The sequence below is a fragment of the Anguilla rostrata genome, chromosome 17 (assembly GCF_018555375.3).
Source record: "Anguilla rostrata isolate EN2019 chromosome 17, ASM1855537v3, whole genome shotgun sequence".
Classification (NCBI taxonomy): Eukaryota; Metazoa; Chordata; class Actinopteri; order Anguilliformes; family Anguillidae; genus Anguilla; species Anguilla rostrata.
This window is the reverse complement of record NC_057949.1, coordinates 18,134,290-18,158,244: the sequence shown is the minus strand read 5'-3', so window position 1 is coordinate 18,158,244 and position 23,955 is coordinate 18,134,290. Positions and strand designations below refer to the sequence as shown.

The window sequence follows — 23,955 nt, the reverse complement described above, 5'->3', positions numbered from 1 at the left end:
AAAGTAAATTTGATGAATAAATAAAATTTTATTAATAAATGAATAAAATAAAAGGCCTGACTTCCACAAAGTAGAAAATTAAGTAAAATGAATTGAAACTTACCAACTATTAGAAAGACTTATTTTGGAAAGGGGGAGCTTAAACAGGGCTGGAGACAGACTGAACGATAGGTGGCATTTTATCGTTTAAGTGCCACCATGTTTCTCACTTTGCTGGCTGTACCCTGGCAGTACTGCTCCTTATAAAGAACGCTGAGCGTTGAAAATCAACACGGGCCACAATTTTGGGGTTCTGACAGTAAGCCATGTTTTGTGGGGCAGCAGTGGGCCAGAGCAGGAAGGCTGGAATAGATTAGATTTCTCTTGGTAAAGCTGTTTTTTTTTGGGGGGGGGGGGGGGGGGGGGAGGTTGGTAGGTCCAGTGATATGGAGTCTGTCTGCATCACTGCAAATTCTACAGCATCAATTCATGGACAGCTTGGGTTCCTCTGAACAGACACATAAACACACACACACACAAAAAAACAATTACATCATCAACTACATTTGCCTGTAAACCATTCTGATTGGTTGGGGAGTGGAAAACATAATGGGTTTGAAGGACAGATAGTTGGGGTGGGAGTTTTATTAAAACGTACACACTGGCAGACAAGACTGGACATAACAGGCGATACAGTGAGTACGTACAGACTGTCAGGACAGAACAGCAATACCACAAACTACCGAGGGGTGGGGTGGGGGAAAAAGGATAATAGTTTGAAAACAATATACCACACAAAAAATATTTAACACTCCGCTGACGTTCCAAGCGTTGCAAAGTTGATAAAGCACTAAAACGGCAATTAATGACAGCAACACGACCAATCCGTCACACATCACTGGATATGAAACTTAATCATCAGAAAATGAAAAAAAAATCCAGGATTAATAGCAGTCATCAGCATTAATTGGCACCACCCCATGAACTGCTAATGAATCTGGAGCAATCATTCAGCCTGAATTCGGGAACAGAGAAGAGAGGATGAGAACACAGGCGGACGGCTGTAACTGAATACCTTTTGATGAAAAGTCATGATGCACCGTAAAAAATGTCCATGAATTTTACAGTAAAATTCTGTAAAATCGCAAAGGTACAAAATTGTGAACAGCTGAAATGTAAATATATATGTCAATACTTTATGGTGAAACAGTGTAATACATTTAGCATTTGATACACAGCCTGCTACCGTATGCTTGACGTTCACCCAAAAATGAAGTTAAGGTACATTTCCACTTTCCCAGAGCAGTATCTGTTCATCCAGACAACTCCATATTAACGGCCATGGTTTTGGAATGAGATGTTCCACATGCACATTTGGGTGTGATGCTTGGATGTCTACATACTTTTGACCATGCAGTGTACTTGGGTAGAGATGTTGCTGATGAATTTGTCAAATTTTTGCCGCTTTGATGCCACATGAAGATGGATCTGTGAGGTCTGTTTCATCAGGATGAGCTGCAACCTAGATCTAGAAGACTTGTCACATTCCAGTTAAACTATCTGGATGACAGATACCACGTTGGTACATGGAAACATACCTTAATTTCATTTTTGGTGAACTGCCCCTTGAACATATTGTTACTGCAATTTATACGGTAAAGTTCTAGCAACCCAGTTACCAGTACTTTAGAGTAAAAATTACTATTAGCTTTTTCCTGCATATGTGTTGTGTGTGGATATAAATCATTTATTTGAAATGCCTGCCCTTCTTTCTCTGCTTATACTGCAGATAACAGAGAAAAGCCAGTGACCTAGGGGCATTAGTGAGTGAACTACACAGACAGACAGAGAAAAAACTGATGAATATTTAGAAGCATAACATTTAGAAGATAATGTTCAGATTGGGTACTGACTATATAGTGACCGAATGACTAATAACTAGACAGAAGATTTTAAAGAAAAGGCAAAATTCATGAAATAGCTTTTTTCAATTTTGTAATTATATTTATAATTCATGGTCATAATACGTAATACAACATTTTCAATATTGTCATTTCTTTTCATTTTTCTTGCCAGAATAATAAAAAATGATAGAAATAATAAGGACAGTAATGCGAATAATTGTACATTTTTCATGGATGTTGGCAATGCTTTTTTTGGATGAATAAATGCATCTGTCCATCCACATCCCCTGGCAAAGGCTCAGTTCAGTCTAGACTTACTGAGCCTTTTAAAAGCACTAAAAACACTGACATTCATTCTAGGTGAACCCCTTTCTCGCTTGTACATCAAATACTTTGTCTCATTCACTTGTGAAAGATGGTAGCAATCTTTTCTGGAAATGAGATGATGTCACTCCCTCATTCATGGGTTCAAAACGTCCTTTCACCTGTTACTATCGCTTCACAAAAATAAGATGATATCCGTTTGATCCTATGTATACCATCGCTTTTGTAGAAACCCAAAAATGGAAAAATAAGAACACTTTTCCAAGGACCACAAATCAACACACATGCACACACACACAACCATGCACTCCCCCCCCCCCCCCCGTTTCTCTCTCTCTCACACACACACACACATATGCACACACAAACACTTTCTCAAGGGCAACAATCATCCATTCCCCCAGTCAATAATGTCTCTGTGGCAACTCAACCCTGACATTCCAAAATGATGTCATCCTATTTCTTCCCTTGCTCTTATGTGGTGTAAAAATGGAATCTTTTATCTGATATCCACATATGAATTTAAGTCTTCTCTTTGATAAATTGAAAATTATATTGAGTTAGATCAGAGTGGAAAATACTGATGTTGATATAAATGAAAATAATGATAAATAATAATGATGATATTACTACTGACTACTAATAATAACACTAGTAATAGATGTAGATACATTGCCTCTCATTCTCTTCCTTCAACAAAAGCCTTTTTGTTCTGACATTCTCTGGCTGTCCTTCCATGCTCTCCCTAATTCACTCCTTTAAGGTTTTTGGACTATTAAAAAACATAACAAATAAAGTCATTGTCATGATACAAGAAAAGTGAAGCAGTTCAAAATATGTCCACACATTCAAAATTTGAGAGGAAATCACGTCTTTCTTCTCCCGCTCTTAATCCTCCTGTTCTTAGTGTTTCAGTCTTTCTGTCCAATTTCCCACCTTCCATCCCTCTTCCCCTTCCCCATGTGCTGCTCTGCATTTTAAAATGTCCTTTCAATATTTTCTCTCTCAAAGTGAGGTCAGAAATGTTCTTTCTTCTTTACCAAAAATGTTCTTTTTTAAATGTTCTTCAAAGAGTGTTTTTTTTATTATTAGCAAACTTTTCACTCATTGTTCTTCATTCATGGCCATCTGTTCCCTTCTTTTGACATTTCCACAAAAGTACTGCTCAGCCGTTTCTGTCCCCACTCACCTGAGAGAGAGATAGACAGATGGAAACGGTCCTTAAAATCTTTTCGTCTGAAGCCTTGTCTTATTTAACAGTGAAACCCTTTTTTAAAATGTTATTATTACGTATTACATTGCTGACACAATCATTTCCCTTTGGGGATTAATGAGAAATGAAATGCAGACCAGAAAATATGAAACACTAAAAGCACACTCGAGACTTCAAAAATATACGGCCATTTAAGTACTGGGCATACCGCCCACCACCATCATCATCATCATCATCATCATCATCATCCTCACCAGTCGCAGCCATCAATGTCTCCTCCTTCGCACATCATCCTCTCTCCGACTGTTCAGGACACACTGGCTTCACTGTTGAATTGTTCAGAGGGAACTGAAAAATAAGATGGTGAGGATGGAAGAGAAAAGATTGAGGTGACCAGTGGACAAAGAGGAGAGGGAGAGAGACTGTGTGTGCGTGCGTGAGTGCGTGTGTGTGTTCATGTGCATGTGTTTATGGCCTGCATTTTTAATAATACTCAGGATAAACTGTGCAAGGAAAGGTACAGGTAAGTGTGTGCTAATGCAGAGCTATTAAAGTGCCGACACAGTGACAGTACAGTATGAACATAGTATAAATACAGGGATAACAGGCGCTTACGGCACAAATATAGCACTAATGCACACCTAATACAGTGCTAATGCAACATATTACACTTGCACAGGGAGAGCGACAAGGAGAAGAGAAATTTTAAGCACAGAACAAATTCAGAAAGCCATTTTAGCAGAGACCTTTAGCAGTGCATTGTGAATAAGGTGAAAGGCAGCTCAAAAGTAACTCAACACTCAGAAACCAGCACAATACTCAGAAAGTACCACAGTGAACAGAAGGTCCTGCATTGCTTACAAAGTACAGCGCTCAAACCACAGGGAAGCAAAACTCTTTCCATTCGAGTCGCCCCAAATGGAACAATTACTAAGCTTCAGTTTTGACATTTTGGCTCAACTATTTAACGGTATAATTCTGAACTAACTGCAGGAAAAATGAAAATTTCCACGATGGTAATGATGAGGAAAGAGAAAGATGGTCATTGTTTATTAGTGTGCTTGTGAATGACCGTTGATGCATTTTGACTGGATGCACCTACGTTAAACGAATGATAGTACCACAATTTATTACTACAAAGAATTTATGTTATAAAATGAGTGCTGCGCTTCCACAGAGAGGACGTATGACCCGCTGCAAAGATAACAAGGTGTCACAAGGTGCAACTATAACTAAAGAGCAACATTTTTCCGGTAAATCCCCAAGGAGCAGCGGCTGTCTCTACCTTGTGCTTCAGACATCGCAATGAAAAATTGTCTTCGTTTAGAGAGCAGTCTGGAAACAGAAACATAAAAAAAGATATGGAGACAAATGACACTTGCAGTTTAGCAGAGCCTAACAATTGTAAATTCACAAGTATACACATGCAGAAATTATTTTATAAAAGCCGTTTTGTCTTTCTGAAACTGCCATCAACGGGCCAACTGTTCAGAAGAACAATACCAGTGTCTTATCTGAAACAAACTGTAAACATAAACATAAATCCATATGCCAAACAAACATACATGTATTTTCCAATTTATGAAAAAAGGAAGAATCTAGGTATGATTCTGGTTATTTACAGCGAGAGCTGGGATGGGGAGGGGGGGGTCGTCTCACCTGCTTCCAGGGCACACAGGTAGTGATATCTCAGTGTGCAGCCTTTACTGTAGCAGCCGAGGGTGGAGCCAACTGCCTCACACCGTGAGCAGCGCTGTAACACACACAGTGACGACTGTCACACAACATGAACGCACCAACTGTAAAGCACCAAAACACATAATGAATACAACTGCAGCACTAAATGTAAAAAAAGAAATGCACACTTTTGAATGCTAAAACATCAGATGCAAGACTAAAACACATTTTCACATTTGAACAGGAAACTCACTGTCTCTCTGGCACCATCCAGGGCCTCCTTTAGGCCATACAGCCTTCCGTTGACCAGGTAAACCCCACTGGCCCAGACTATACAACCCTCATGCACCCACAATTCCTCTGGGTCCAGGGGAACCTGAGGAAGCTGGGCTAACTGGGCGAGAGGCTCAGAGGTGTCCTGGTTAAGTGGCTGTGGTGGAGGCTGAAAAGGCAGCAACGCTTTGTTGTTCATGGGTGCAGATTTCGGTAAATCCTCATTGGATTTGTGTCGCCTTTTGAATCGTGGGTGGGAGGTCAGTTTTCTGTGCTGTGGCCTTTGGTGCATTTCTTCTGCTGGCCACTGCTGGTTCTGCAGTTGTGATTCCGGTTTTTCCTCAGGTTCACTTTGTTGTTTTGATTGATTGGTTATGTCTTGGCTCAAGTTCTGCTGTTGCGGTTCTTCACTGTCAGCATCAACACTGCTGATATGGTCTGAGACAGCGTGCATGTCCCTGCTGCCCACTGAACATGCAGTGTCTTTAGCCACAGCAGATACTAAGTCTACATCTTGATTTCCTATATGCTCAGTTTCCATCACAGACTTGGCAGTTTCGGCTTCTAATGGTAGAATGTTCTGTTTTGTTGACTCTGTTGAGACTGTTCCTACAGATACTCCTATGCTACCAGCTCTGCTGGTCAAGAGGCTCTGTCGAGACTGAGAGTGACTCTTAGGAAGTTTAGAAGTGTACTCAGGAGGGTAGTATGGTCCATAGAGGTCTCCAAGATTTTTGTAGTTGGCCCACTTCTTGCACAGACAGCAGAGAAGTTGGCCAAAATGGTCTGATTCGGTAATCGCTGCTCCTGACAGAACATACCCAGATGAGGGAAGCGCTTTACCTGTTGTACAAGACTCGAGAAGTGCAGAACCTACTGGTTCGGTTTCTTTCTTCTCTCTCATGTTTTCCATTTCTCTGTCTCCTTTGGCTCCTTGAGTTGAAGAGGTTGAGGTTAAAATTACATCGGCCCCTCCTTCTCCACTATTTTCTCCCTTCATCAGTTCATCTTCAGCATTCACAATGGTACAAAAAGCTCCCATTTCCTCTTCCTTTCTCTCCACATGAATATAAGGAGCAAATGCAGATGTTCTGTAATCTGGGAAACTTCCACCCACACCAAATTTCCCTCCAACTCCAGTCCCAGTTTGCAGTTCCTCTTTCCCCACCATTCCAACACCTCTCCTTCTCCTTCGTCTCTGTCTGCTGCCTACCCACACTGTATCACCCTCCACACTTTCACCCTTCCTTTGAAGGTGTCCACCAGATTTCAGTTCTATCTCTGGCTGCACATCCTCACTCTCTACATCCGTTTTCACAGTCAGAGATGCAGCAGGAGAAACTGAGGCAGAAGAGATTTTGTTATCAGTTGGCAGAGAAATTTCGGAAGTTGCGGCTGTAGAACTGGCACTAGATACAATCAGTGCTGATTCACTTTGCACAGGTGTATGTGTAGGCGTATGCGCAGGTGTTTGAGTAATATCAACAGTGGGAGTATTAAGAGACACATTGTGGGCTTGGGGCTGGGAACGCTTTTGTTTATTCACACTACCAACAGGTCGTCCCTTTTTCTTCCCAGATGGAAAGTATCCTTTAGGTACTACATTCTCAGAAGGCTTAGGTTCTGGTAACTGGGATAAGCCTGCCATTGAGGAAGCAGCCCTAGCAGAACGAATTAGATGTTGCTGATATGCATGTGGGGCCCTGGTTAGCAGGCAGGCATCTATATTCTGGTTATGGTGAGGTGGTTGGGTCCCAAAGTAGTCATTCCCTGCATAGTCATCCATTCCCAACCCCATGCCACTTTCTTGCAGTTTTTGCCTAAGTAGGTTAGCTGCAGAATGTTCTCCTCTCCGGGTCTCCAGTTGCTGGTATGTATTTGTGAAATGCTGAATATCAGACAAAGCAGAGGAAGAGGGAGGAGGGGAGGCTTGTACAGGACGCGGTAATGGAGGGGGTGGCGGTAAGGGCCCCAAAAGGTCAGAATCTATCTGAAGTTCATCTTTGCCCCTCTCTACCACACTATCCTTTTCAGTCATTTGAGATATTGATGTGTTTATTCCAAAGTCTGGATCCAAATCCCCTATAGCACCCCTTGTAATGTTTCCTGTTGCATCTCTTTTGAGAATTTGTGGATCTTGATGGGGATCACACGGATAGGCAGTAGGAGGAAGGGGCCCTGTTTCCTCAACCCCTCTGTAGTACATAATTTCATCCAAGGAAAGACCTTCACCCAGATAAGGTAAGCAACTCCCAGTCACAGTACCAAGTCTTGGGAAAGTGCTCTCAACACAAGGGTCCTGTTCCGGTGTTTCAGGGTTACAATCAGTGACATGTGCATGAGGCAATCCAGAAGGATGATTTGATGCAGAATTTGTGTGACTGTTATTATTTGAAGTTTTTTTAACATTTGGCGTAATTTTCTGCACAATTGCTTCCAGCTTAAGGCCTCTGCCTTTCCTAGGCGGCAAAATTTTAGTTTTACCATGACCGGGTGAAGGAGCATTTGCAACAGCCATCTTAGTGTGGGATGGATCTGGACTGGATGATGCATCATTTTGGTTCTTGGATTCAGTGTTAGGTAAGGGGGAAGGGTACTGACTAGAAGAACCTCTTTGATGATGTTGAGATAAATCTTGATGCTGCCTCTTTGCAGGAATTGGGGAGATAAAAGAACGAACCCTTCTTCTCATCATTAGTGGGTTGGTGTCCCCAGAACAAACTGTTCTGTTTTGTCCATGACCCTGTTGCACCCCCAAATTAGTACTGCCAGTGCTGCTACTATTACTACAGACAGACTGATTATGGGAACTGGATGCTGGCACTTGATCCAATGATTTGACCAGCTCTTCCCTTGGGGGGTTTGACTGAACACATCGTGTGCCAGATGCTGGAGTAGCAGGAAGAGCTACTGCCCCAGAAGAAGCTGCAGATAGCTGGTTTCTTCGGGAATTGTCACCTTCCATTGTCCCAAGACCATCTCTTTCAGACAATCCCCACATTTTGACAGGGTCATAGTAATTCCCCTGAAGATGATGTGGAGTGGCAGGCAAACTGTTATGAGATCTCTGCCCTGGTGGGCTTTGGTGTTGAGGCCTGCCTGATCTAGGCGACATCATGATATTTTCAGTGGATCTGTTATTGTTTGAAGCTGTCCATTCACATCTGTCATCTAGTACATGTGACTGATTAAGTGAATGAGAGTGGGGATACATTTGTAATTTTAGAGGAGACTTGGCATTTTCTAGTTGAGCCTGCAACGACACATTATGATGGGGGTGGGAAGGGTACTGCGGGTGATAAGAAATTGTTTTTTGGGTCCCCACTCTTGTTTCTCCTAGACCATATCTTCCCAATCCAGTAGAATGACCACTAGCTTCATCTGAACCTTTAAAGTAGGGCTGACATCTTGATGGTGGTGAAGACAGTGGACTAGGATTGGATGACAGGTGTTGGGTAGCTTGTTGGGGATGACAAGCAGTACTACTGATTGAATTACTTTCCCCCTTCCTTCCACTTGAGAATCGCTGAGTATCAAAATTTGAGTCAACAGATGGGCGTGGAGAACGGTTCTGGTGCTGAACAGAAGCTTCCTTAGCGGAAACATGACCTGAATTGGAGGTCGGGTTTTGGGTCTGCTTGGTAGTCTTGGAAATTGACTTTAAATCCACTGCCTTGTTCTCAGCCTCTTCTGCCTTACTGTTTTCTGGTTCTTGCATTACAGAGTGAGTAGAATGTGATTGCTGAATCACAGAGGCTACAGAAGACCCTGTCTGTGGATGGCTTCTTCCATGATCAACTTCTCCATCCCTCTCCCTTTCTGGTGTTGTCCGGCAAGATGGGGAGACATCACAAATTACAGAGCGGCGCTCGGAGGATGACATAGTGGATAATGAAGATGACACATAAGACTGACTTTGGCTTTTAGGTACTCCAATTCCAGCCAGAGGCTCAGTATCCTGAAGTAGTATCTGCTGCACAGCAGAACTGTGAGCGGACAGATTTGAAGAGGGTCTCCTGTGAGGTAGGGAATAATCAGCTAAGTTAATGTGTTTTGGAGGAGGCCTTAATGAAGATTCTGTAGACTGCTCCATGTTTGGAGTGGAATGACTGCCAGATGTTCCAATCTGGTGCTTGTCTGCACTGCAATGTTCTTCTTTTGCTCCTAATCCTCCAGAACCCAAGGAATGTGAAGAAGCATCCTGTCTCCCAACAGGTTCACTCCCCTGGCCCTGGTTTGGAGGGTGACGCTTTCCAGAGGCTGCTGTGTGTGTATGCAAATGATGGCCCCCTCGAATCCCAGATTCTGGGACTAGAACATGGGGTCTTGCACTTTCAGGCATGATATAAGGATGTCTAGAGTGGGACTGGTGAGCTGTATTTTGAGATTGGGAATAGGCGTTTGAGATCTTTTGTGCCGAGTTCTCAGTACGTGCATAACGTCTGTCCAAATGATAACCTTGCAGAACTTCTTGCAACAGACTTGGCTGTTGTAACTGTTGCTGAAGTTGAGAATTGTGTTCCTGTCCCCTACCTGCATCAAATCCATTCCCTCTCCTACTTAGTTCATCAACCCCTGGACCCTTCTTGATCCCAGAATTGTAACTGGGTTGAGGTTGATGATACCCTTGATATTTTACATTTGTTCCCATTCCTCCTCTCCCTCTGTTTTTCAAATCAAGTGCAGTCCCACGGTGTAGCTCTGAGGACTGATATGGGACTTTTTGTGTCTCAGAACTTGGGGGAGGGGGTGACAAGGAATGCTCAGTGCTTAGTTTAAGGGGAACTTTGGTTCCATGATTTGCAGAGTAAGTACACAATCTATCACCATCTTCTCCACTGAGATTATTGGAATCACCCGCAGAACTGTGTGAGAGAGCCTCTTCTGCATAATTTCTAAGATTGTGGGATTGACGAAGACTATGTGGAGCTGCACAGGTGGCAGTTTGTGGTTCTGTTATAGTTCCAGATTGAAGAATCTCAGAACGTGTAGAGACAATGACCCCTACACCTGTATTGTATGTTTCCTCAGTATTCATGTTTTTCCTGGGATCTTCTAAATATTGAGCCTTCTCCTGGTTTTCCTGTTCTTCCTGTTTTCTTTTGGAGGACTGTGAATGCACCTCCATTTCTTCCTTTCCCCCCTGTTTGTCTCTGCCTATTTCTTCCTCAAAGTTCACTTTAGTCTCTTTGCTATGTTTCCATTCTTCTCTTCTCTCTTCATTTTCCTCTTCTTTCTTACTTTTACCTTCCCCTTCTTCCTTTTCCCTCTCTCTACCAGAATTTTGAGAATCAACATCAGCCTTCATAACATGACTGGGGTGAAAAGTTGAAATGAGGGATGGGGAGGGAGAGGAGAAAGTTGGAACCAAAGATACAGATGGGCAGGAAGAAGGTAGATTTGGGCTGGGTTGTGCAGAGGTAGGATGGGAAGATGGGGAGGAAGATGGAGATTTAGGAAAACCACCATGTGCCTCATGTTCAGTTTTTCTTGGTTGAGAGACACTTGGAGATGTCAAATCTTGGTTCTTTTGTGTCACTGCTTCCATTTCTACCTGCAAAGGCAAACTCTGACCACCCTGTTCAGTTTGTGATTGGATCTGGTTCCTGTGATTCAGAGACACAGGATAGTAGGCAGTCGGTTCTGAGCTACTACTAGCACCGCTCATTTGCCTAACTCTCTCACCTTCCCCTCCAGAAAACTGCTCTTCTTCCCTTCCACTTACAGGGCTCTCTGGCACTACAGTAAGACCATCAACCACTCCACCTTCAGAGTTCGCAATATCACAACTGAATGTTCCAATTCCTTCCCTGGCTGCCTTAGTACTAAAAGTATCACTAATACCTCTACTCCTTTGCTGACTAGTTGGCAAAGCATGTGATGACTGTTGCATTAGATGTTCTCTCATATGATCCTGGTATCCACCATCTTTCCCAGTCTTGTGCGACACCAAGGAATCAGACAGTAGCATGTGTTGCACAGTATTGGGCAGATTAGCCACTTGTGATGTCAAAGCATTTAGACTGTTGATTGCCGATTCTGGCATTAGTTTGTCAAGAGGGGAAGAAGGATATAAGGTAGAGGAGGAGTTTTCTTCACGTACACCACCTATTCTCACGGCCATACAAGATCGAACGGATACAGAATTCGTTCCTGAACTTGAATTTAGACCAGCAGAGTTCACATTACCACTACTACTCCCACAACTGCTGATGCTGCTGTTAGAGTTAGGTGTTGGACTAAGTTGAGACACAGTCTGTAACAGCCGACCGTGACTATGACTGTTACGTGTTTTTTGGAGAGGGGGGTGTGATGGTGGGTGTGTTGTGGGCCCTATGGAGTTTCCTGGTTCTGAAATGCCCATCAGTGGGGAGGGAGATGAGCAACAGCTTGGTGACTGGACTGTGGAGGCAGCAGGAGATGGATTAGATATTGGGCTGAAGTTCTGATGAACTTGGGGCGGGTGGGATTGAGAGTGCATGGGAGACTTAGACATTTCTTGAGAAGAAAAGTGTGGCATAGAGGGATTAGTAGATGGGACAGCTGAGGATGTTGCATGATTTTCAGGGTCAGACAGACTTGGAGCAGCGGGTTGGTGAAGCAGACTAGAGGAATGAATTTTGTGAGAGGCATCATAACCCAGTGCTAAATTATGATGAGACCCACGATGTGGATGGCCAGGGTGTTTGTGAAGGGAATGAGATGGCTGGGAATGATATGGAGAGTAACCAGAAGAGGGGTAACTTTGCCCTGCACTATCTAATGGCCCTGTATTGTTTGAATTAGCTGAACTAACAGAGCTAGGATTAGTGTTGGCAGTAGATGAACTATTCACTTTACATTCAAAACCAGCACTGTTACTTCCTCCATGGTATCTCAGCGGGGGGGAGTTATACATCCCTGGTGTCCCAGTAGGTGTATTTGGAGAAGAGTACAGGGAGAACTGAAGGGGCAGCCTGTGTCCTGAGGCGGGATAACTTCGTTGCTGTTGCCCTTGGTGCAAAGCTTGCTGGGAAGAGTAATTCTGAGCTTGTTGACGTGAGTGAATTGGAGGTCCCACTGCAGTTTGGATTGAGGTGTTTTGACTCAAGCTGTACTGGTGGGAAGGTGAAAAGGCTCCAGTGCCACTGCTGCTACCGCTGTTGCTGCTACCACCAGATCCAGCTGCAGCGCTGTAGTCTAACTGATAGTGAGCCATCATCCCAGAAGATCCTGTTCCTGCATGTCGGTACTGATGAGGCATGTGTCCATCCATATTTGGGTATCCAAAACCTAGCCCATATCCCAATCCTTGGCCTCCTCTCCTGTGTCTGTCTTTTCCACTCATTGAAAAGTAATGATCCAACATTTCTTTTCGGTAAGGGTTGTTACTGATGGTACTACCACCACTGTTAGCATGGCTGTGTAATGCTTCACCAGTCCCACTTCCTCTATTTCTACCTCCATAACCCAGAATGTGGGACGTGTGAGTGGGGTGGTGGGCCACTAGCTGGTGCGGGTGCTGGTTTGGTCTCTGAAGATTTTGTTGGGTTTGCTGTTGTACCACTGCATATTCTTCTGCCATCCTTGGGGAGCACTGAGGCGCAGATGACTGTGACAGGTAGGAGGCATTTCCCCCACCTATAGCACTCCCTCCAGAAAACCCTGGAGGAAGAGCAGGGGGAACAGAATTGTTTCGAAAATTCTGCATTTGTTTTGAGGTTTTTCAGTTTCTGTTAGTTTTATCGTTCAAGGTTCTTCCTTCAACTTCTGTTCAAAAATCAGTCTTTGAAGGAAAAAGCAATCCACTTTTCGACAGTAAAAGTTCGTAATAGTGGCCAACGCTGTATGAAGTAATAGCCATGAGTACCACTCACAAGGAACATTAAAGTCAACACTATCACTGGATCTGCAGAAGCAAGTGCAATTTACAGAACTGTAACAGCAAGAGGTGCAATCATTAAAAGGGCAGGAATGCACATTGGCAATGTAAATTCAATAACTGAAGGCTGGAATTTCAAATCATATCTAGCAATTTGGATGGTAGCATTAAAAGCTGCAATTTCCACATTTGCAATAGGTTTTAAAGCATTTTCCAAGCTTGAATAATAAAGAAAACTGCCTTAGATTTTAACACACTGAGCTAAAATGGTAAATTACAGTGAAGTAAAATGAAAAAAGGCTTCAACTGTAGCAGCAGAAACAATTGCAGTGGATATTGCAGTCACCACAATGCACCTGCATCAGTTTGGCACTAGACGTTTCGGCGACTGGAATCAGGGTTACAATAGAAACTAGAGCAGCTGAAGGCCAAACAGTTGTAACTGTGGCTGAGGAAACAGAACTTAGACAATCTTTAACAAAAATCCTTATCATTCCATTATTGGAAACGAGTTAGTCTGTGGACCCTTGAATTGGGAACAAACTGCTGTCACAACAAGTTCTGGCAAAAGAACATGATTCAATTCTTTCCTCTGGCAGTATTGTGTGCGTAGACTTAGCAGCAGTACTGTACAATGCTTTTTACAATTAAAACCAATATTTGTACAATTAATACTTCAGAACCAAACAAGGTAACTGTTTTGATCCAGCAGTAAGTATATTACGCAAGGTCTGATTTCCGGGTTGCTCGTTTTTCTGATGTAAACACTGCATATGCTTTGCGTTTTCTATTTAAAGGCCGTCAGTTTCATTTATTACACTTTTGTTCCATTGTTAAGGTCTCTGGTCCCATCTTTTTTTCATTCTTTTTTTTCTTCCTTTTGTTTTTTTCTTGTCCTGTGTGATTGAATTACTTTGTTACTTTTTATACTGGTGGTCTCTGAATTCCTGCACTAGATTCTTCCATTTCCTTTTCTTTGTCTTCCATGTGTGTTTTTCTTGCCATTATAATATCCAAAGATGACTTTCATCCAAAGAACCTTGGACGTTTCTCACATTCCACTTTTACTGTGTTGCACCATTTAATCTTCCTTTTCATTTGCTAGCAGGAGGGCCGCCAAAATCTGAAAAAATAAAGAAAATAAAAAAATACAAGTAAATACTCATTTGATTATATCATACAGCACATTCACATTTTCCATTACACTGCATTTATTCTGAAACAAAATACCATTTAACTAGCTGAGTCTGCAAGCTAGCGAAAGTAAGAATCAAATATGTTTGTGCCCTGTGAACATATTCTCCAAAGCTTATAATATTTTACTAAAGATTAGATAGCTAGAGGACTCCTGATACTGGTTTACTCTCCTATAGGTGACAAGGTAGCATTAAGGGACGTACAGTAGAATGCGTAAGATTTTAAAAAACTTGGCTACAGAGTGACTGGTCAACCAAAGGGGTGTGAAACTGCAACTAGTATATAATTATGCCTCATCAAACATCCTATCACTTACATACATACTATGTAGCATTTTTAGCCTTGCTGTGGTCCTGTGTTTGCAATAAAAACATTTGCCAAGTCTGTTACATTGGGTACATTTTTTCCTGACGTCAACGATATCTTGGGTACTATGTATTTTCCGTCATCTGGGTGTCATAGACTGGGGGAAACTGACTGCACCAATATCGCCCTCTGTAGATTTTGATTGTTTGAGGACAGCGAAACAGCTGCGTTCTGCCCTGCACCCCCCCAAATGTTCAACAGAAAGTGATGCCCTTGCTCCATACTATGCCTTCAAGTAAAAATGTAAGCATTAAATGGGTCACACTTTCCATTGGTTAAAAAACCAAAATATAATTAGAATACTGTTAATTAGGTGAGGGATGCATCTTAGCACAACTGCTAATGAAGACTATGTGTGAAAGTTAAGAGTGTTTGATATAAAGAAGCAAGACAAAACAAAACTGTTTACAAATTATGCTACTGAACAAACATATTTCGAAAGCAGATGGTGAAAGAAATTAACTGCTGTCATAATGACATTCCTGATTACTGCAGGTTTGCTTATTGGTCATTGACCTCAGCTGTATTGGAGCATTACTACAATTCAATGAAGTTCACACTTGCAGTGTGCAGCTCGCAACCTATTAAAAGGTCTAGTATTACCAGCAGAGCTTTGCATTTTACTTGGTGGTGGATTATCATGACCATGAGAATTTTACTACACTGTACATTCGCACCAAACCACACTATCGAGTTATCCAGACCCCTGTTATTCCCCACCCTGCACAAGCCAGAAAAATAATGGATGAAAGTAGAAACATTGGCGCAACCGTCCCGTTCTGCCCACAGAGTGTAAAGGCATGTGTAACATCACCACAAACTGGCAACATGAACAGGGAGTATTTTTCCCCGTTCAAGTAAACACGAAAGGTTGGTGTGACTGGTTGGAAAGAAATGTATTGAACATTAAACTAAGCACACTTCAAGCTGTCAGTCAGCTAGTGATAGTCGTACCCTGAGTAACTACAATCCCATAGCCAATCCATGTTATAGTGGAGAGGCTTAATTAAGGAGTAAGGCCACCATCACAGAAAGATAACTGAAGATTTCGACCAGTGACACAAAAGTCTTAAACAGAGAAAGCAGCTTCAATTTTCCCCTCAGACAAGCAACAGGTGGGGATGTTAACTACTGTTAATGGTTCTCCCGCCGATCCCATGTGGACCATCATAGTCATGATGTACTGCAATCTCACACTAACCAGATACGATGGCCTGCTACATGCTTAAAATGTCAACAAGACAACTCCTGAGCCATATTTCCTACGCGCGTATATAGGGTTCGAGGCCCGCCATGGCACTCTCAACAGTGGTCCCCTCTACTTTCTTGGTCTGTACACAGCAAATGCTAACGTAGGGCAGGCCATCCCACTCTCCCTTATATACTAAAAAAAGCTTCAATCTTTCTTTAACCAAATGTTTAACATTTGTTGCATTAACCAAAAGGGGATAAAATATCAACAATGAACCTTCTACAGAAATAGCCAAGACAACAATAAAAGTAGCTTGTGTTGTATTTATTTTTTGCAAGAGCTTAGTGTATTTCTTTGATGAACCAGGATATAGGCAAGGGATAGGCTATATGTTAGCGCAAGTGCTGACTTGGTCTACATTGGAGGGCATAAAACAAAAACCGCTTATGATTTGACTAATACATTTTTAGTTACATGCATGCTTTATGATCATAAACAAGGTACACATTAAGTAACATTTACACAGGAAGGAATAAAAGAATGAACAGAGATGCAAGAGAATCGCTTCTGCTGCTGACAGCAGATAGCCTCTCCTCTGTCCTCATCCTCCTCCACCCTCCATCAATGGCAAGGCCCTGGACTGATTTGCGTCCTGCCTCACCTGTCGTGCCTTCCAGGTCACCCAGGGTGGTGCATTACATTACAGGCATTTGGCAGACGCTCTTATCCAGAGCGACGTACAACAAAGTGTATAACCATAACCAGGAACAAGTATGACGAAAACCCTAGAGAGAAGTACCGGTCCAAGTGCAGGGAACCGCATAGTTCAACTTGGACCCTGAAGGTTAAACTGTTTAACACTAACACAAACGAGAACAGCAACAATGCAGCCTATGCAAAAATATAAGCAGTAGTTAAGACATGTGAATTAACTAAGTCACCTACAAACAGCTACCTAGTTACAACCCTAAGCTTACAGTCATTTACAGGGAGGTAGGGAGGGATGGGGAGAGGTGCAGCCTGAAGAGGTGAGTCTTCAGTCGTCGCTTGAAGTGGGTCAGTGTCTCAGCTGTTCTGACCTCCACGGGGAGGTCATTCCACCATTGTGGGGCCAGAACAGACAGGAGACGTGTTCGGGAAGCGCAGGTGCGAAGAGGGGGAGGTGCCAGGCGTCCTGAGGTAGCAGAACGGAGGGGTCTGTCTGGCATGTAGGGTTTGAATATCTTGTGGAGGTATGCTGGGGCTGATCCCTTGACTGCCTGGTATGCTAGGACCAATGTTTTAAATTTGATGCGAGCTGTTTCAACACCCCACAATGGCCTTACAGGGGTCCCCCAAGGCTCTGTTCTTGACCCCCTACTCTTCTCTACACCACATTTCTCAGATCTGTCATCTCTGGTTATGGGTTATAATATTATTGTTATGATGACATTCAACTCTTTCTTTCCTTTCTCAATCTGACCCACGTCAACAGGTGGATCGCGGCTTGCAGAAATGACATCCAGAGCTGGAGGGAAAAAAACCATCTAAAGCACCACCCTGAAAAGACTGAGATCCTCTATCTCCCTGACAATATCCGCCGTCATTTGGCTCCTGCATCCTGAGCGCCATCTCATGGTGAGCGGACACAGCAGTCCGGGCACACATAAAGCAATTTACACTGCAGTGACTAGATCAGTTTCACACACTCCATGCAAAACCTCAGGCAGACAGCTGGGGTCCGACTGAGCAGGAGTCCTTCCACTATGATGAGACGGGGACAGCCCTACCAACGGAAACTCCTCCTCCTTGGGCAAGTCAATGGCCACACTCTACCCGAGGGTCAAGATTTGACACCGAATACTGAAAACAAGAGCAACAGGCAACCCTGACACACAAGTTTTTATTGGCCGACCAATCATTTCAGTCATGATGACGTAGTCCAGTAGGTGGCAACAGATGCTTGCCTGCATGTCCACATCTTTCCCTGAGATTTTACAAAGCAGAAACAGTGTATAGATTTCACGACTTAAAATATCTCAGTAACATACAGAACTTAAGAGTCATTGCAATCAAAGCTCACCTTCTTTCATGCCATTCAGAAAATGAGATTTTATCTAAATATCAGTCTTAACACATTAATGACTGCAACCTTCCAAAATGCCCTTACTAGCCCTCATTGAACCCTGAACATGTTTTGAGTGTGTGCTTAGCTTGACAGACACACTTTACAGATACCATTCCTGTACAATGAGAGACATACATCAGAACCAAATATTACTTCAGACAATATCTGACAATAGAACACAGTCACAGAAAAAGAAATTCAGTGTTTCAAAGTATTTCTCTGAACAGTACAGCCAGATTATTCATTAAAACATCTTTTCTGGGATGGAACGAAATCATGTCAGAACACTTTCGATACATCACCATTTCATGTCATACAAAATGCTAAACTTTAAAGCTTTTTTGCAGACCATTGAGGGTGTCACTGCAAGCAACAAAAGCAGCCATCTAGGCTGTGGACACAAGCGAAAATTAATGACTAGAACGCTTTATCAACTTTTAAAAAATTGTTAATAGTCTAAAAGGCATTTCAAGCGTTTGCAAAAAGATAACAGTTAATCGCACATTAACAATACGATCTTCATCCTTTTTTCAATGGTGTAATATGTTATTGTCTTCAGTGTTCGTCCTTAATGTTTCCAGGTTGTTTCTGATCAGGGTAGTACTGGAACACAATGTAACATCACAGTAAAACCTACTCACCGTGGTTTTTTTTTCTCGATTTGATGTAGCAAGTCATTCTATGCTAATAGTACAGGGTGCCTTTTTATGCAGTTTTCCCAATACCCGCACATGGGGCTGTATGTATTGGGAGTGTGGGCATGTATGCGTGGGCCACCACAATGCACACCATTAAGTCTGGAAAAGTGAAAGGGACACTCCAAATCTGATTCTAATGCATAATCCCATACTTACAAATATGTATATATTTTAAATAGTCAGCTGTATCTTGTATTGTAATGTGATAATCAACATGGTTAGACCCCTTGTACATTTGGTTCCAATTTTTTTAATCTTAAGAGATAAAGTAAATAAAGTAAAAGGAACTAGGCGACTACTTGGTAACTAGCCTACCTTCCTTCCTTTGCTGAGCATCATAGGTTTACATTTCTAGTACAGAATGTATTACCTCAGAGTTTAGTACAGCATGCCTTACCTCAGTAATAAGTACAGCATGCATTGCCTCATGGATAAGCACACCATGCATTACTGCAGGTTTAAGCACAGGAGACCTTACCTCTGGGATAGGTACAGCACACCTAAACTTGGGGTTAAGTACAGCTTGCTTTACTTTGAGGTAAGTACAGCATGTATTACCCCCGGTATACCTACAGCACACCTTACCTCAGGGATAAGTGAACTTGTTTTACCACAGGGATAAGCACAGCATGTCTCAGCCCACATTCTTTTTTTTCTTTTTTTAAGAAGAGAGCTATAGTCCGCCCTCCTTTTGTACGTTTAGCTTTATTTAGGAGGTAGAAAGCAGAGAAGGGATCACAGCTAATAAGGTGTTGCTCCCCACATGGGGGAGGCCATATGGCTCCAGTTGGCTGCCCTACGGACCGCGCCACACGTCTCGCCCCTTACCTCAGGGTTACCTGTAATGAGGGACACAGCAGCTGGTTGAGTGGAGCAGGACTGTATAATTCACACTCCTGATATTGAAAAAAAACTGCAACTGTACAAATCCAAAAGGCTAAACGCTTATAGCAGCTATTAGAAACCAATAATTTTAACTACTACTGAATCACCTGATCACTGAGCTATGTGCCGATAACAACACCTCCAGGCGAGCCTAATCAATTCTAAGGTGCACAATAATTATTATAATAATTATCATTACAAACACCCTGGCAGATTTATCATGCATTTATTTTTATTGTGAAGCACTTTGAGCTGCAATTCAGTAATATATGAACATGTACTATTCAACTAAATGTATTATTATTATTATTATTATTATTACAACAACAATTACAAGCTGTTCATAAAGGATTCATGTGTTCTGGTTTCCTGAGGTAGTAGACTTAGCTTTCTTGTCCTCTCAATGCTTTTTTGGAAAAAGTTTTAGACATGGAATGCTTAATAAAATCCCAGAGGTATCGATAAGTGGAAGCAGCCCATGTTGAACTGGACTGTGGCGTGCGGTTTTTCCCTCTTCGCACACAACACACACTGGACTGTGGTCAAGGCAAAAAAGTCAAAGGCACTATTCTGTCTACAAACGACCAGCTGGAGCAAGGTTTGCGTCGTGTACAAAGTGAAACAGGGCAACAGCTGCATTAACAAGTTTCGCTGCTCGCCCTGTCAATTATTTAACTTGTCTGAAATATTAAAGGCAATACCGCTGCACAACCTGATTCGCCAGTCACAAGACACGCCCCTGTCCTGACCATCTCATTTTCAGACCATTTTCTCTGTTCCTATCCTTGACTCGCTATGATCTCTGGCCCACAAAAAAATAAACGGCTTCTGTCGGGTATGCCTTCTTTTGATTAGTGTTACGGCGTATATTTCATGTTTGCATATGATCTACCAAAATATTTTTGTGATTACTGAAGGAAAAAAGAAAAGAAAATGCATGTTTCAGAAAAGTACAAAGTGTACGAGTGCACTCCCTTTCCCAAATCAGTGTGTTTTTTCTGACACACCAACAGTAACATGGCAGAATACTGCACTTGAATGGAAACAACTCCACATGCACAAATTTTTCATGTTTAAGTCAAGGAGAATCTACAGGCATCCTGTGAAATTTTACCAGCAGTTTACATTCTTTGCTGATAACTTGTGTATCTTATTAGAGCTTGAAATTAACTTGAAATAAACGCGTTGCAAAGTTTAATGAAATCCAGCTGGCAAGCATGGACTTAAACTTGCAATGCACAAAAAACCCATTATAATTTTCCTTCAAGAGCGCTGAAACCAATGAGCTTTACTTTAACACTAGGCTTTCCAAGAAAGATCAAATCTGAAACATATTAGCTACATGGCAATAGCTACATAATGTGAAAATATCAAGCTCCAGAAAGAGGCACTTTTGGGGGGCGTAGAATGCCCCACGGGCCAAAAAGAACCCAGACCCTGCTAGTGCTGACTGTGGCTTAGGAAGGTGCATGCATTTCTGCAGATGCACGTACTCGCATGCAGCTCATATGCACAAGGCGCTGCAGCAGAGGGACAGGTCTGCTGCAGTACAGCTGCAACTGGTTGTTCCAAATTAGGGAGGAAAACGAAGGGGGGAGCCCTCATATTATTGGTGACTCTCTGACATTTCAGATTACATGCTCAGGTGTGGACTCTCAACTGAACAGATCTGAATAAATGGAATTTCTGTCGAACACAGTTTTCATTTTCCAGTATTGTATATTGCAAATATATTGCAGTAGGAAACAGTAATCCCCTGAGCACGTTTAAATTGCGTATTTCAAAAGCTACATGGCAGCACAGAGCCTAAACATAAGACCTGTTTATATGAATGGCTGAGAAAGGGGCATACGGTTCATACCCGAAACTACAATGCATGACTCTTCCCATACGTGCCTTACTTTAAGATGGAATGACGCAGGGGTCATTTGGTCTAAGTAAAATCTGCAGCGAGATCACAACAATATCACAATAGGGAAAGCACACCTTAAAGAGGCTGACTTGTAAACACTTGTTGGCTACATCAGTAGCACTGCTCCTTAAAATTGATGTGTGGACACTTAAATAATAATTTAAGTGCACATCTACTAACTGGGATGCTCCTAATTTTTTCCAAACCATACTCCTTTTTTAGGCTCCTTGGAAAAAATGTTTGTGTAGAGTCCTGAAATGTTTTCCAACCCCTTTCTACAATGTTAACAACCTTATGCAGTGTTGCACAGCTTTGACAAAAACAGCACGGTGTATTGAATGCCATCACAAAGCGGGATTTTTGAGGGACCTAAGGTAATCCAGTTTACCTGCTAATTTTCTTTTCATTGCTAATTAATAGCAAAAAAGCTTCCAATTGTTGCACTCGCATATTTCCCTTGAGCTACAAGTAAATAAGGCTAAGAAGACCAACCTTACCATTGTCAACAGTCAAATATTTCTGTTACAATAATATAAATACTTAAATTACAAAGACAATGGCTATACAAAACTGGTCTCAGCTTCAAAGACATTTTGCATAGCTAACTTTCTTAAATGCACGTTCGTTTCTGGAATAACTATTAGACTAATCTAGTCTTTTTAAGTGTTTTCACATAGGTTTCGTAATAGCCACCAGTCCTTCTATTAATGTGTTTGTACCTTTGTACGGGCTGTGAGAAGCATGCACAGCGTTGCAGTATGCGAAATTCTGCTGCACAAATGGTGTACAGCCGTATCGGCACTGTAGCTTTTCTGCAACACAGCACTGCTGCACAATAAAATTAAGACATGTATGACCAAGACTTGCGTACGAACAGACGAGTGTCTGCTCACAGTACCGTGCGTTAGGGTCACGCAAGTCCTGGCCACAGCAGCACACAGGTCGGCGTAGGTCTGAGAATCAATTATTCCGTGAGCAGATATAGCTAACGTTGCTGCAGTCAACACTGGGAGTGTCATCTCTAATTACTCAGTTCTTAAATCATAAACCGAAATCGTTCATGTAAGCTTACGTTTGATGGGGCGACTGACGTTAAGGTTTTTATAGCTATCGAATTAATGTGAAAAAAACTGTGTAATCGAGAACGTTAGGAAACTAGCTTGCCATAGATACCCACAGAACAATTATCGAAGCAACATCGGTATGCGTGTTGCCATCATCATACATTAACTAGCTACACAGCTTGCTATCTTAAAATTGTCATTCGATAGCGTCTGTGGCATTTTATATTTACCAGTATGTATATATACACATGTAACAACGTATTTAGATGCTAAGCAAAATGGTTTGCATTTGGTACTTTTGCCTACGTGTAACTTGCATTCAGCTTTATCTGTAGCTAACTGGTTCGCTAGCTAATTGCGCTACAGCTAATCTTACTGTGAGATGTTATCGATGCTAAGCAGGCAAGCTAACGCTAGCAAGCTAGTTTATCTACTGTTCGATAGGACGTAAAAAATTAGCGTCTGATTATCTAACATTAAACTGCGCTTCAAAAATAAGTATTCCAACAACTAAACTGTACATTAATAGAGCAGCGATGAGTGTCAGTCTGGAAGAACTAATGTCGTCTTTTTTTAACATTGTGACAAACTGCAGATGTTTTCCCTCAAAATACAACCTGGCCAATGTTAGCTTGCTAGCCAGCTATCAAACTACCAAGCATGATAATGCCTAGAGTGGACTGACTATCTCTGGCTACCAACTGTATCTACCAGATACGCAGCCGCGTTTCTTGGGGTGGAAAAAATAACAAAATACCTGCTTTCAGCGCAAGCCCCTGAATCCCAAGGCCAAGTGAAGCATAAAGGTTGTTTTGTGTAATTTTCTCAGTCGTAGCCGGAAACCTCGGTCTTGAGTGGAAAGCCCCGCCGATTTCCCCTCTCTCCCGTCTTGACAACGCCGACCAGCAGCGGCGGAGTTAGGGGCCCCGTCACGTCCACACAGTTCCTGGGCCTTTTCCTCCAAAAATCCCTTTCTTTTGTCCTCACCTCAAAAATAATAGCAGCACAATCGGGGTGCCTATAGGACCCTTAACCAGTGAGGTCCATGCAACCCCCACCCCCTCCCTTTCCCTCTCTTCCTTTTCTCGCTCACCCACCGTTTCTTAGGTAAATCCACCTAGCCTGCTAGCTTCCAAAAACTAAACGCATCGATACCATATGAGTGGACACCTCACGGGTATATTATTTACTTCAAACGTCTTATTCATAAAGGTACATAGCTACAGATATATTTATCTATACACACATTCGTTCTCCTTTAACTGAAATTTTAACTGAAAGACCGCCTTGAAATTGCATACAC

At 42.3% G+C, this 23,955-nt stretch overlaps 1 protein-coding gene across 2 annotated transcripts; it reads right to left on the bottom strand.

The window, feature by feature from the left end:
* Positions 1-606: 606 nt before the first annotated feature.
* On the bottom strand, positions 607-23,955 carry tcf20 (transcription factor 20). Of its 2 annotated transcripts, none has more exons than XM_064316108.1 (6): positions 23,410-23,955; positions 5,351-14,354; positions 5,080-5,194; positions 4,706-4,755; positions 3,675-3,768; positions 607-3,396 (listed from the first exon to the last, which is right to left on the bottom strand). In XM_064316108.1, exons 2-5 carry the CDS (start codon positions 13,058-13,060, stop codon positions 3,709-3,711), a joined length of 7,935 nt encoding a protein of 2,644 aa, XP_064172178.1. In that variant the 5' UTR covers positions 13,061-14,354; positions 23,410-23,955; the 3' UTR covers positions 607-3,396; positions 3,675-3,708. The 2 variants fall into 2 exon arrangements, with proteins under 2 accessions (XP_064172178.1, XP_064172179.1); XM_064316109.1 differs by having other exon boundaries at positions 5,080-5,173.

What these genes read in the sequence shown, in the direction of transcription:
- tcf20 (XM_064316108.1), bottom strand. Translation starts at nt 13,060, where the DNA reads ATGCAGAATTTTCGAAACAATTCTGTTCCCCCTGCTCTTCCTCCAGGG. An exon ending in CCTGTGTGCCCTGGAAGCAG is followed by an intron (nt 4,756 to 5,079) that starts GTGAGACGACCC and finishes TTCTGTTTCCAG; the next exon opens with ACTGCTCTCTAAACGAAGAC. An exon ending in TGCGATGTCTGAAGCACAAG is followed by an intron (nt 3,769 to 4,705) that starts GTAGAGACAGCC and finishes CTTATTTTTCAG; the next exon opens with TTCCCTCTGAACAATTCAAC.